Source organism: Parasteatoda tepidariorum, chromosome 2 (assembly GCF_043381705.1).
Source record: "Parasteatoda tepidariorum isolate YZ-2023 chromosome 2, CAS_Ptep_4.0, whole genome shotgun sequence".
NCBI lineage: Eukaryota > Metazoa > Arthropoda > Arachnida > Araneae > Theridiidae > Parasteatoda > Parasteatoda tepidariorum.
Genome location: NC_092205.1, coordinates 43,967,389 through 43,980,809, shown reverse-complemented (window position 1 = coordinate 43,980,809; position 13,421 = coordinate 43,967,389). Strand labels below are relative to the sequence as shown.

The 13,421-nt window shown below is 29.5% G+C and overlaps 1 protein-coding gene across 4 annotated transcripts in view; it reads right to left on the bottom strand.

Annotated features, from left to right (window-relative positions):
- LOC107441893 (paired box protein Pax-6) overlaps nt 1-13,421 on the bottom strand; it is an 85,699-nt gene that overhangs the window by 35,238 nt on the left and 37,040 nt on the right. For all 4 annotated transcript variants that reach the window (XM_043042665.2, XM_043042667.2, XM_043042666.2 and 1 more), the window contains exons 2-3: nt 10,344-10,464; nt 6,701-7,047 (exon numbers count right to left, since the gene is read on the bottom strand). In XM_043042665.2, the coding sequence (XP_042898599.1) occupies nt 6,701-7,047; nt 10,344-10,356 (360 nt within the window). In that variant the 5' untranslated portion in view covers nt 10,357-10,464. The remainder of the gene's footprint in view (nt 1-6,700; nt 7,048-10,343; nt 10,465-13,421) is intronic.

Sequence of the window (13,421 nt, the reverse complement as noted above, 5' to 3'; positions counted from 1 at the left end):
AATCAGCGTTTTTACCCATTTTTGTCGTGTCACAAAAAGCGGTCTGTATATGAAAAATACCTCAGTAAAAAAAAGTAGTACGCAGTTTTTATGCAAATTTATATCTATTTGTTACCAAGTATTTCAACTTTAAACAAAGCACTGTGCTTTGACTTAGATCCATGTAAAAGTACTTATAATATTAATGCTTTATGTTAAACAGAACTATCTTGTTTTTACAAAATAAATCCAAAAAATTAAACAATGGGGCTACCACTTCTTCTTTTCCTCTTCTTTTTTTTTTTTTTTTAAAGTTAAGTCCTTTAAAATAACGCTAAGTATAAATGTGGTAATATTTTTTCCCAGAAATTTCAAAAGTATATACGCTTCTTCGTTATTATTATTATTATTATTTGAAAAATGTAAACAAATGTATTATAATTGCATCACAATATTTTAATATTTATCTGTATTTTGTTCATAAGCAAGTTGCATGACGCGAAGCTCTTCGCCCTTTTGCATGAACTTGTGCAAATACCGCATCAAGCTGAAAGATTTACAAGCTGTCATAATATGCAACTTCATTTATTTAATTAACTTTTATTTTAAGTAAATTCATTCTGCTATAGGGATCTCAAATATTTGGTTGCATATTTACCAAGATGGCAAATACTGATGATGTAATCTTTTATATTTGTTCATTTGTCTGTTTGACAGGAAAATGAAAATATCCCTTTGAAGTGATCTGTAAACAAATCCCGCATCAAATACAGGAGTGTTAAGAAGAATGTATCAGTGACTTAAGTCTTTTAATATTGATTATTTACATGATACACTCTTAGCATCATACATATTATCCAGGTCATTTATTTCACAATGATATTAGCCGACGTCACAATGATTAATCAAATTTTCAATTTTAATGCAAGACATAAAGTTGCTATGAGCATCAAAACATTCACTAGCCTTCGCTAAATAGCACATTCACTGTTAGAATTTTCATTTTAAAATTATGATAAAATTACTGGCAGCAGTCTGTACCTGCGATTAATCTTAAAATTTACGGTCAGTAACATTTTTTTTTCAAATATTTATTAACATCGTCATTTATTTAATGAAGATTTTTACCAGTGTAAAAATGATTTATCAAATGTTTTATTTTAATGCAAACGTTGCTTTGAACAAAAAAACATTATTCAGTAGTCCCCAATATTCCTTCATTATTAATTTTATTCATTTTATTTATTAATTTAGTGCCCTTTCGGACATCATGATCAGGTCTCTGACCATGAAGTCCGTGCATCATTAAGGTAATAGAATTCAAATGGTGATAGAAATGTAATTCTCCTCTTAATATCGCATCGGCACCTACAGTATTCCCTTTTGCAATTCAGCACTGAAAATTAATTTTTTTGCACTTAAAAGAAGTAGCCTTGATTGTATACAAAGAACTGCATGCGAGCAAAACAACAGTAAAAGCAAGCATGATTTTTGTTGATATTTTTAAAACGATTTAATTTATTACAATTATTACGATACAATTTATTTATTTCTGTTTTTTATTTTTAATTTATTTTCATTATTTATCTACAATGACTTTCTATGCAATGCATGTATGTTTAGATAATCCTTTTTCTTTCTTTTTTATCCTCTGGCAAATGCGATTTAACATAGGGGTACTCTACTAAAAATTATTGCAAGCCCCTCTTTTAAAAATTTGTTAAAGGCTTTCAATAGAAAAGTAAAAAAGAAAAAAAAACGGAGGAAGGAAAATAAACATTTTATTCTAAACATTCCGGAAGAAAAAACAATTTGAAATGGCAATTTTGTGAATCAATAGCTTAAAATATGGAAGAAAAAAACTTTTAACCTATTAATTTGCATCATGCATTTTATGCGTAGAAGCCGAAACTGCCAAGTTTTAACTAACTTTTTTTTGGTGGAATTAAAAAGCGTAATTTTTACAAAAATTTACAAAATATAACGACAATGATATAATAAAATTTATGTCGTTAAACATGGTTGAGATCCACAGAAATAATGAAATCCGTGTCATTTTTATTAATACTTTTCTCAATAGGGCATTACGTAGAGTTGAGATCCACAGAAATAATGAAATCCGTGTCGTTTTTATTGATACTTTTCTCAATAGGGCATTACGTAGAGTTAAAAATGTAATGTCTGTTAAATTTATTTTTAGCTTAAAAAAATTAAATTTAGTGACAACGGAATATTCGAATTGGATCAATGAGGAACACCAGCGTTGAATATAATCATGGTCACTGAATGCAATTGTCAGTCTTCCCCAAACTTCTATGCTTTACTGTGAAAAGAGCTGCATGTAGGTGGTGCGGCACAATTTATCGCTTCAGCAACTCCAATAGGCCAACCCCTGTTACTGGTAATGAAAAGAAAACAAATTCTTTTTAAGTTCTCCATCAACACCCGGCATCAGTTTCTTTTTTTATTTGCGCACACCCCATGAGAGGAGAGAAAAGTACCTTTATTGATAAAGTTGTGCGCGGGACCCACCGGGGCGTCAAACGGGACCGACATCGGGTCCCTGTGGAGACATCACGCTGGGGTGAAGCCCCTGCAAAGTGACCGTCACAATCAGCTGACAAGACGAGAATAAAGATTTCTTGACGTGAAATCTGACAGCTTCAGTTGCTCCAAAGTTTCAGAGAAAAAAAATGAATGACAGGGGAATAAAAGGTAGTGGAATTTTAAACAGCTGAATTTTTATTCAAATTTTTTATTCTAGAATAATAATGTTAGTTAGACAAGTTAATTTGTAGTGTTCAACATTTACAATTTTTTTCTTAAAATTAGAATAATTATATTCTATTAATTTTTTTAGACAAATCAACATAACTGAGTTTGACTATTTCCCCCTTTGTTATTTTTATTTGGGCCTACACTGTAAAAAATTCCGGCAAAAAGTACTAGCACTCAGGATGCTTGCTCTTTTTACCGTGAAAAGCTTTCTTGTTGGAACAAAAATTCTGATATAGTGTAATTTTTACAGTAATAATTACCGAAAATCACTGACACCCGCTAATTAAAAAAAAAGAAAAATACAGCAAAGATTACGGACGGTATAATATTTTACTGTAAAAATAAAGTTACGGTAAAAGGGATTTTACGAATGATGTCCCAAAGTTCTTTATACCGTAATTTGATCAAGAATTTTTTTTACAGTGTCCCCTTATAATGATATCGCTTTATACAAGTTGTACACTTCTTTAATAAATAAATAAATAAAAATGCCGCCATTGAGGAATTTAAAAAGTAATAAATACTTTGAAATAATTTTTAAGTAATTTTCTAATATTCTTAAAATTGTTCGAACTCTTTCTTCCCTCTCTCACTAAAAATCAAAGCTCTTTACTCACTACAGTGCTTACGTAATGTTTGCGCGCTTACTTTCCCAGTTTTCAGAAAATTTCTTTCTCTTTTTTTTTTAAAATGTTTTCCATTTTACTTTTTCTTAATTTAAAAAAATATATTTTCTGAAAAATTATTCTCTTACATATTTAATAAAAGTATATTTTAAAAATTAAACACATAGAAACCTAACATCACGTTAAAATTGCCCATATAGTTTTTTTTTTTATTATTATTTTATTTATTTTACCATCCCAAAAGAAGAAAAAAATTAAAAGAGTAATGTGCAATTTCTCCCATTTAGGGTTTTCTAGAAAATAACTTTAACAAAGTCTTATTCAATCAAATAAATTTCTTGAATACAAAATATATTTTAATCTTTATAAAAAAACTGCGCATTTTAAAATATTCCATTTACTCTATTAGAAGGCTCAACTTTTATCACACTGACCATACAATCATTTGCTCTCATTACAGGTTAAGGTATTTAATAATAAATAATTTTAGTACTTAAAATAAAGGCAATTAATATTTGAAGAGCTTAAAGTCTTGTGATTTTAGCAACCACAGAAGGGGCAAAACTGTTTCTTTCATTTCTTGTTTGTGCTCACAGATTCTGAGAAGTTTCCCAATTAAAGGTTGTTTTTAACCTAATTTTTTACAGATGTGTTTTAAGTGGTGCATACAAGCCAAAATTTACCCTTTAATTCTTTTAATTTTGCATGTATTTTCCCTTTCTCTAGATTGGCTTTATAGGGCGTTGTGGATGCTTGAACTTATGACCTATCTTAGACAAAGTGAGAAATGAATCAGAAAAATAACCTTAATGAGGAGAGTTTTTTTTTCTTTCTTTTTTTTTTTTTTAAATGAAATGGAGTTAAATATTATTTTCCATTCTTACATCTCATTCTCCTGTTTGTAAAAAAAAAATTAGTAATAATTTTAAATTGTGCCATCAAAATCTATTGTTAAGGAATTTAATAAATTTTAGTTTGTTAGAAATCGATATCAGAGCGTAAATTTTTTGCGCTATTTAAATTTTACGTAAGTATATTTTTGGTTGTTTTTGATTTCTCCCCCCTCCCTTCTCAGCAAAAATAAGAAGATATTAAAACCCTTTCTATGTTTACATAAGGAACTCGGGACCCCCCCCCCCAAGTTTTTTGCTTAAACATTGACTTTTACTGTAGTAATCTACTTTGCGTGAAACGAAATGTATATTTTAATTCATTTCTTAAAATTTTGAATATAGAATATTTTTTAGGAATAATTTGTATTTTTATTTTATGTTCGAAACTGTTGACCTCTAAAACTCTTCGATGAAATTCTTTCCCAATATTTTCTACCAAATTCGACTTTTATAAATTTGAAATTTTTATGCATATTTTTTGCTTTCCCCTTTTTTCATTTTAAGAAAATTTGGAAAATAAGGTGATTTTAATGTCTTACGAAGCATTGCTGATACCCCTATTCCCACCTATTCAGCAAAAATAAACAAATTATCAAAACCCCTATCTCTATTAGACTCTCACGTAATATTGGAACGGCCCCTTTGAAAGTATGTTCATAATTTGAATTTGAATTATACTTTACGAAGGCTGTAACACTAGACTATCAATTCACCGTAACGCCGGCTATGTAGCAATGCCATAAAAGTGTAATTTCCTATTATTAATATTAATTTAAATATTAATAGAGAGATTATTAATAGAAAGATTTAAAAAAAAGCTGATAACAAGCAAGTCATTACAAAGAAAATTAATTCATGGTGTTAAGAAAATGTTTTTTGCTATTCAGACATATTCAATTGAAATAGCAAAGGCGCCTGGAAATTTTGTCTTCAGGCTGTGCCACGTTGTTGCTGACACTGTTGGTTATTTCGAAAACATTGTTTTATGTTTTCACTAGTGAGCAAGGCGAAAAGGCATTGTCGAAATTTATTACTAATTTTGTCATTTTGCGAAAATAAATTACATCGTTTTTGGAGTAGAACGCAGCAAATTTAGAGGAAAGATGCCTGAATCGTACCATTTTTCATATTTGAATTTTCATCAGTCACAGATCACTGACAATTGCATTTGAAATATTTCATTGATAAAATGCAGTCCTTCAGATGCATATAATTTTTTTTTTTTTGTAATAATATTTGTGTAGTAAGTTAGGAAAATTAATTTTTTCCGCAGTGTCTGAATGTGGTATGGTTTAGGAAACCTGATGCCAAATTCGTACCAACTTCTTTCTAACTCGTACCACTTTCAAAAATATTGTGCATTTGTAAGTGAATAAGTAGACCATGTGTAATCCAAAACAATAGTTTAATAGTATAATAAGAATTGTGATTTTACATTTTTAAACTATTGTAAATGTAGTAATTAATAAAATGTTAAGGGGACATGAAGTTTTGGGCTACGAAGTTCAAGTGTGACTTTATGAGCTGTCTTCCAGACTTCGTAATCAACTTTATTTGTTAATTTACTTTTTTTGGTCTTAGAAATTGGAAAATCGGTTCGGTTGAAACCTTCAACGTGGTAGATCGATCTATCAAATCACATTACAATCTAAAAATTGCTAGATCACTTCGTGGCTTATCACTTGGCTTATCGAGAAAAATTATCACTTATATGTTTTAGAAGATAATTGCATAAATCGTATCTTCAATAAATCACCTCCAATTTCTGAAGAAAGCATCATATCGAGAGCGTTCTGGTGGATAAATTACGGAGCTTTTTTTTCTCATGATCCCTTCAGAGGAATCAACTTGTTGTAAACAGTATTGTGCATTTTTAATTAAATTAACCGGTTTCACAGGATATCAATGCAGTTTTTGAACCTTACAGTACTTAAGAAACACAGTGACATTACAGACTTTTGAACATTACTGAATTACAGTAAAGTACAGATTATTAAGTATTTACATTTCTTGTTGCTTTCTTTTTTTATTTTAAATCATCTTTCAAATCGTCGATCATTTTTAGGACACTCGATATTTAGAATAAAGTTAGAAATTGGATAACTAATTAAAAGAAAATGTTCAGAGTTAATTTGAAAAAAAATATTTTAGAATGTTTAGAAATGTTTCTACTTCCCCTAAAATTGTTCTATTCAAAAGCTTGGAAGATAAAATAACTTCATGTTATTATAGATGACGGTTACATGTTCTTCATTCCAAAAATCTAAGTATTTTTAAAAATGTATTCAACTAGTTTGTCCAATTAACTCATCAATTTTGTATGAATTTAAAAAAAAAAGTACCCTGGAGAATTTTAGTTAATTTCATAGCTATAATAACAATAATTATAACAATGATACTAAACATTTAAAATAATTGACTTACGCTAGGTATATTATCATTATTGCAGACCCCTTCCGACAGTAACCTATCTCTGATCTCCCAAGCAAATATAGATGGACACTCTCTCTTGTAATCGGCGATTTTGGCGACCACATGAGGTGTAGCCACCCGGGGTTTACTACCCCCGATCGCTCTGGGTTTGATCGAGCCTGTCTCGTAATATCGGCCAAGGATCTTGGAGACGCAGCCATTGGAAACCTGGAGAATTCGAGATATATCACAAGGTCGAGCGCCACTATGCGCCAGTTCCACAATCTTTTGACGTGTGGAATCTGGCAGTGGCCGACCGTTTACATACACGCCGCCCAGCTGGTTGATGCCACTGTGGCCTGCAAAAGAATAAAAAATATTCAAAATATCTCTAATTGAAAAATTACTAAACGTATATTATTTAAACAATACAAGTAGCTTGTAAACAATTAAAATTGCAAAGCAGATCAAATATTGTGTCGAATTAAAGAAAAATCTGGTTTGTGTCAAATATTTAATAGATCGATTGAACATTAAAAGATAATGATGCAACATTGAATGCAATAGAACTCGATTATCTGACCTCATCAGTTACCCAAGTCACCTGAAGGCATAAGATTGAAACAAGTTAATGGATGGCTATAGTCTATTTCAAACCAAAGAACAGCGTAAGACTATAGAGGTTAAAAAAAATTTCTTAATAGATTCAAAACCAGTAGACGACAGTATATAAATAGAAACAAAAATATTTATCAAGTACAGCTTTGGGTGAAGCGATGGCAACCAAATTCACCGGGTTGGAAAATTCACAACCTATTCCGTTATTGCAAAGTAAAAAAAAAAAAAAAAAAAAAAAAAAAAAAAAAAAAAAAAAAAAAAAAAAAATACTACCAATTCTGTTATTGAAAGGATTTGTTCATCCTTATTACATTTAAATTATGATATAGTTTGTTTCTATGTTGATTAACTATTAATTAAAAGTATTAAAAACTGATTATATTTTTAGAATACCGATATAATGGTGGTCGTAAAGTGATGCCACCAAATGTGTATTGTGTAAATGCCCGAATTCCTCCCACAACTCTTAATTTAATAAGATGCCAGAATTCTTTGCCCCATAATAACCATACACTTGAAGCACTATAATGATTTCATTGAGTCAAGTACTAATAATATTCAAGTTAAAATACTTAAAAAGTACTCGTAGACTCAAAACTATTTATAGACTCAAATGCACTACTATCTGGACAGACCTACCTGAATTTATTTTCTTCATCATCGTTATTAAAATAACACATCGAAGATAATGAATAAATAAAATCCCCTTATCAGTCAACCCATTATCAAAAAAATCAACTTTTTGATGATCATTACGTTATTTTCCTCTTCATCGTATATTTTTAATGCTTTATCATTAATTTAAAAGTAACATTTAAAAGTAGCATTACTGTTTTTTTTTCTCCACACTGAGTGTTTCTTTCATTTTAAAGAAACGTACAATAGTAACACAGAAAATAAATTGTATAAAAGAATGTTTAATTATAAAGTTATCAAAAGAATTACTATTTCCATTTAAGCAATTTTTTCCTTACTTGGGGAAGAGGGGAATTTTGTATGGTTTGATCTTTACGAATACTACCGCTATCAAGAAAGCATTGAGTTCTTAGTTCATTACTTTGAATAAATTCTAACTTTAATAATTTATACATAAAAAAAGGAATATAACACTATATATAATTATTAAGTTTCGCAGAATAAAAGTAAAGACATGCGCTTATAAACTCTGCAGATTGATTGAATGATAATACCCATGGTCCATACGTCAACGTTTTAGTAGTTTTTGATTGATGATGTACCATTTGAGATGGGAGTGTAAAAAAATAAAAATAAACAAAAGTAGGGACACGTCAATTATATTTCCTTCTTGTTCTGAATCTTAGATAAGATATGGGTTCACGCTCCAAGCGTTGTAAACAACATTTAGTTTCTACAGAATCGTTTATTTTCTATACACTGTAACCAACTTACATTTTCACCTGAGGTTTACTAAATCATTTACAATATCAAGGCCCTAATATTGTGCTGGCCGATGGACCTTGATATTGTTTCAAGAGGTCCTAATCTCCACACATTCGACAACTGTTTCAGAGTTAACCAGATAGGTTTCAAAACAGATTAAATTAGTTTTTGAAAACTTAATGTAATTGCATAGTCGTTATTATAAGTAAATACAGTTAGCATAAATTATATTATTCCAATGCTGCTAATGCAAAGATAGTTAATAATATCTACCGCCTTTAATTTTCTTTAAATGCATGATGGTAAAAAGCCATTTGAAAACGAATCATTCTGGCTGTAAAATTTTAAGCTATATTGCGTATAATTATTACTCCCTAACTTAATTTTCTATAGCTTTTAGTTATTACAACTAAGTTTGCTAAGTTGTAAGTAAGAAATGTCAATTATATTCTTGGAAAAAAAATTTTAAAAAAATTGCTATAATAATGATATATGCTGTAATTTCCTTTTGAAACACCTTACTTAATTTTTTAATAAGCATTGCGATGGAAATTATATTAAGCAAACCATATACGTGGTTAGATTTTTATATTTTGTCATCTCAAAAATTCATAGTCATCAAAAATCCTCATTGTCCTCAAAAATTCATAGTCATCTTGTCTGAGATACTTTCATTTATTATAAAAATATTTAATGATAGCTTATTAAAGTAAGGTGAAGTTCAGATAAGCTGATAGGCTTAGCGCATGCAGACATTAACTATAAAGAAATATCTTTTTAACAATTATTATTTGCTTTATAAATTCAGTTAATTTAAAAAGCTCTTGTTATTACGATTTTTTCCCATCTGTATATTTTGTGTAATTACATGTAAGTGGCATTCGAAAGAAGAAGAAGAAAAAAACATTCTACACTGTCAGAAATTTCTCCGAGAAAATGATAAAATATCAATTTACTTAAGTGTTATTTTAACATATTCAAACAAAACAGTCAAATAACCATAAATAACAAGCCATTCAAACCGTTAACTGTGCGAAAAATCATTTATTAACTGTTTTTACCTAATATGGTTAAAAAGCCATAATTTTACACTAGGAAATTGGCTAACCTAATGAAGCCACTTTGCTCCTTGCTGCTGAATACATATTATAGTTGAGAGGGCTAATCAGTCAATCTCATGACAGACAAAACGGGGGCTTGAAGGCTAAATTTATTTGCTAAATTCATAAATTTATTTGCAAGCTATGTATAAGTTTATTGTCTAAAGGATAAATTTATTTGCAAGCTATGAAATAGAAATGTACATTAAAACTTCCCTCTAAAGAACAGTTCAAATATAGTATAAGTACATAAGGGGATTTGTGGTGTGCTTAATTATGTTTTTATCAGGTATGAGCAAAGCTTACGTAAGGACATAGTGTAGGAACAATGCTTTCGTAAGACACTAAATTCCCTTTTATCGGAAAAATCCCCAGTAAATTGCAAAAATAAGTAAAATTAATATATGTATATAAAAATTAAAAGGTTTTCCTAGCAAAAACTTTTAAATCTACCGCTGTAAGATTTGCAAAAAAATAAAAATAAAATTATAAAAAAATGGGATTTGTTTGAAAATTTAAAAGGAAATAATGTCTACCTTTATGGGGCATCGTCGTGTAGGCTCCAAAGGCTGCAGCACCTCCTCCTGGCCGACCTACAAGTGGCCACTCCAGTGAGGTGCCCAGGATAAACAGCTCTTATGACTAGGGTTTTGAAACCTGCGAAAAAATAACACTTTTAGACTATCTCTTTATTTTTTTAATTTTACCCAAACAACTAATAATCATTTAAAAAACGTTTAAAATTTATAGATGAAATTAATAAAATAATATGAGACAAAAAAAGGAGTGTAATGCTTCACAAAATTTTAAGTGGGTTGACTACTTAAGGCATCAGGATAAAATTCTTTAAGCAATTTTTTTCAAAAGCAATATGAAATGTAACTTTCCCATCTGTTACTTTTACTTTTTACAATATAATCTTTGTAATTAGTTGCTTTAGTTGTTGTGCATTGGGGGAAAAAGTGTTGTTGTTTTTTTAAGTCTTTTATATAGATAGTTGTTGACTTGATTGCAAGTGTAATGTAATTGTTATGCAGTCTTTAAAACACCGCCTATTCTAAGTGATTCCCCATTGCTATCCCTGCTACCCTGCTCCATTGGTGTAATTAAAATTTATAAATACAGTGATTTTAAAACTTTCATAATTTCACACTCGCAGAAAACTCTTACTTTTGATGATTCAGCAATCCTTCAGCTATATGTCGTCACCTTTGAAAATTAATTCGTCGCGAAATCGCATGAACTGTGATATGCAAACTCTCAAATGTATTAAATTATTTCTTCAATTGAAAACCTCATCCCAGTGCATTATGGGAGAATATACCTCGTAGGAATGACGACACTAGAATAAAAACTGGATGATCGAAACTAGAATGACGAAATAATTCTGTACTTTTGACAAAATTTGCTTTTTCGAAGAAGTGATGACAGTTATTTTGCCACTTTGATGAAATGTTCGCTCGTAGCATGTACCTGGAAATGGTTTCATCAAAAACTAAGAAAATTTCTTGTAATTTGAGTATCCATTTTTTACAGTGCATAGTTTTTCCAAACGGAGCTTCAGGGTTGGTGATGTTACAAGAACCATATGAAAATGACCTATTAACATCCCGCTTTATACATATTTTATAACAATTTGGGGTAGGTCAACGGGTTATAAAGGAGAAAAGGTGTTGCATAGTAAAATCACAGTAAACAGATTTTATGTATGAAATTGAAAAAAGTTTCTTTAGGGTATCCATAGGGTAAAATGAGTAGGAAGGGCATGACGCAAGCTAAATTACGGTTCGAAATTTCAATGTTACTTTTGACCATTATGCAGATTCGATAATACTCGGAAAAGATATTGCTTACAAAACATTTTTCAGATGTAGTTAGAGTTTACCCTGAGTTTGGTTGATACAATCAAATCAGCAGAAGTCCTATTCTGCAACATTAAAAGTGTGGTTGATCTGAATCTATTTATAGGGACTCTAAACAAAAGCATATTTAAAAGTATTTTAATCAAAGGAACAAAAACATGAATATGAATTGTTCTAGCCCATGATGTGGATTTTCTGATCACCTGTTAAAGTTAAATAAACTAGGTAAAAGTTAATAAACTATATGAAGGTAAATAAACTATATAAAAGTGAATAAACTATAATAACGTTTATTACTACCTGAGATGAAATTAATTTTAATAAATGTCATAGATAACATAATCCCCATATTCCAATTAATTTCTAATCTTTTACTCTTGTGCTAGTTTATGGTGATATACGTATATCTAGAGCAAAATTATAGAAAATAATAAATCTAGGAATAATAATCAATGAAATAACAAGTATTCGGAAGACACTGTTCAATGTTTTAGGAAAATTTATCTTCTTAAAAATCCATTGCTAATGAGCGGTGGGAGAAAATCTGTTACAGACCGGAAAAAAGTCAAAGAATTTTATCAAACACTTCTCACGAAAGAACACTCCACGGTGTATAAATTTTTTTTTAACCGAGACAAGTTCATTACTTAGCAACCAATATTGGAAAATAAAAATAATGTATAGATTCAATTTGACTATTGTGTAGATTCAGTAAGATAATATCTTTTGCAACAGATTGAAATTCGGTTAAAATTTCCCAGGGATGGTGGATTCTTGAAAACACTATCCTTAAACAAATAGTAATAGCTTAACAAGGCAGAAGAGTTTGATAAATTTTCTCCGGAAAATATTCCTTGACAAAATTTTTGTCACTTGTCGGATAAATCCGTAGCAATGATGAGGAAAAAACTGACATCTACGAGGGAAATCAAACAATTTTATCAAACTTTTTTTTTTAATTATATAACAACAAAAAGAAATTTGAAAATACTACTTTTGAGTTATAAATTATTTGGCAAAGTGTTTCCAGTGTGTGAATGAATTCTAAATTTAATATTTAACTAAATTTAATCACTTCAACATTGTATATAAAATTTAAGGCTATTTAAATCATGCTTATACATTTTTCTTATGTGCGGAATTAAAATACATCCGTGGAAAATTTCATAAATCTAAGGGAAAAAATTTAGCGTAATGCTATATAAAAGAATGTATAAATAATTTCCTTTAAAAAAATAAAGAGAAGAAAATAAACTGAGAATAAAAATAAAATAATTACAGAAAATGATAGTATATATATATAAATATCTATATATATACTTTTCTTATTTATCACAACCGGTTTTGGAATCAATTCCCCTCCCCCCTCTTCCAGCTCCTCGTCGACGAAATTCCGAGCGTTGACAAAATGTCAAACAAGAAGCGATCGTAGATAAATTTTTGAACAGACCAGTTTTCGTTTTACTTTCAGTTCGGTTTTATTTTATTTTTTTCTCCCTCTTTCTTTCAGTAAATTAATCCTTTAAGAGGAAGGGGAAAAAAATGGTATACCTCACACGTTGTTGATTGATAAAGATGTAACAAGTAAGAAATTGCATGACTTATTCATTTTTTTTACTACTAATTGTAAGATGCTTTTAATCTAATTTTCAAATTTTAACCGGTATACTGTTCTTTATTTGGCCCTTTCTAAAATTGTTTTGTCATTTTATTTGAGTATTTGTGTATTTTATCACACACATATATATATAT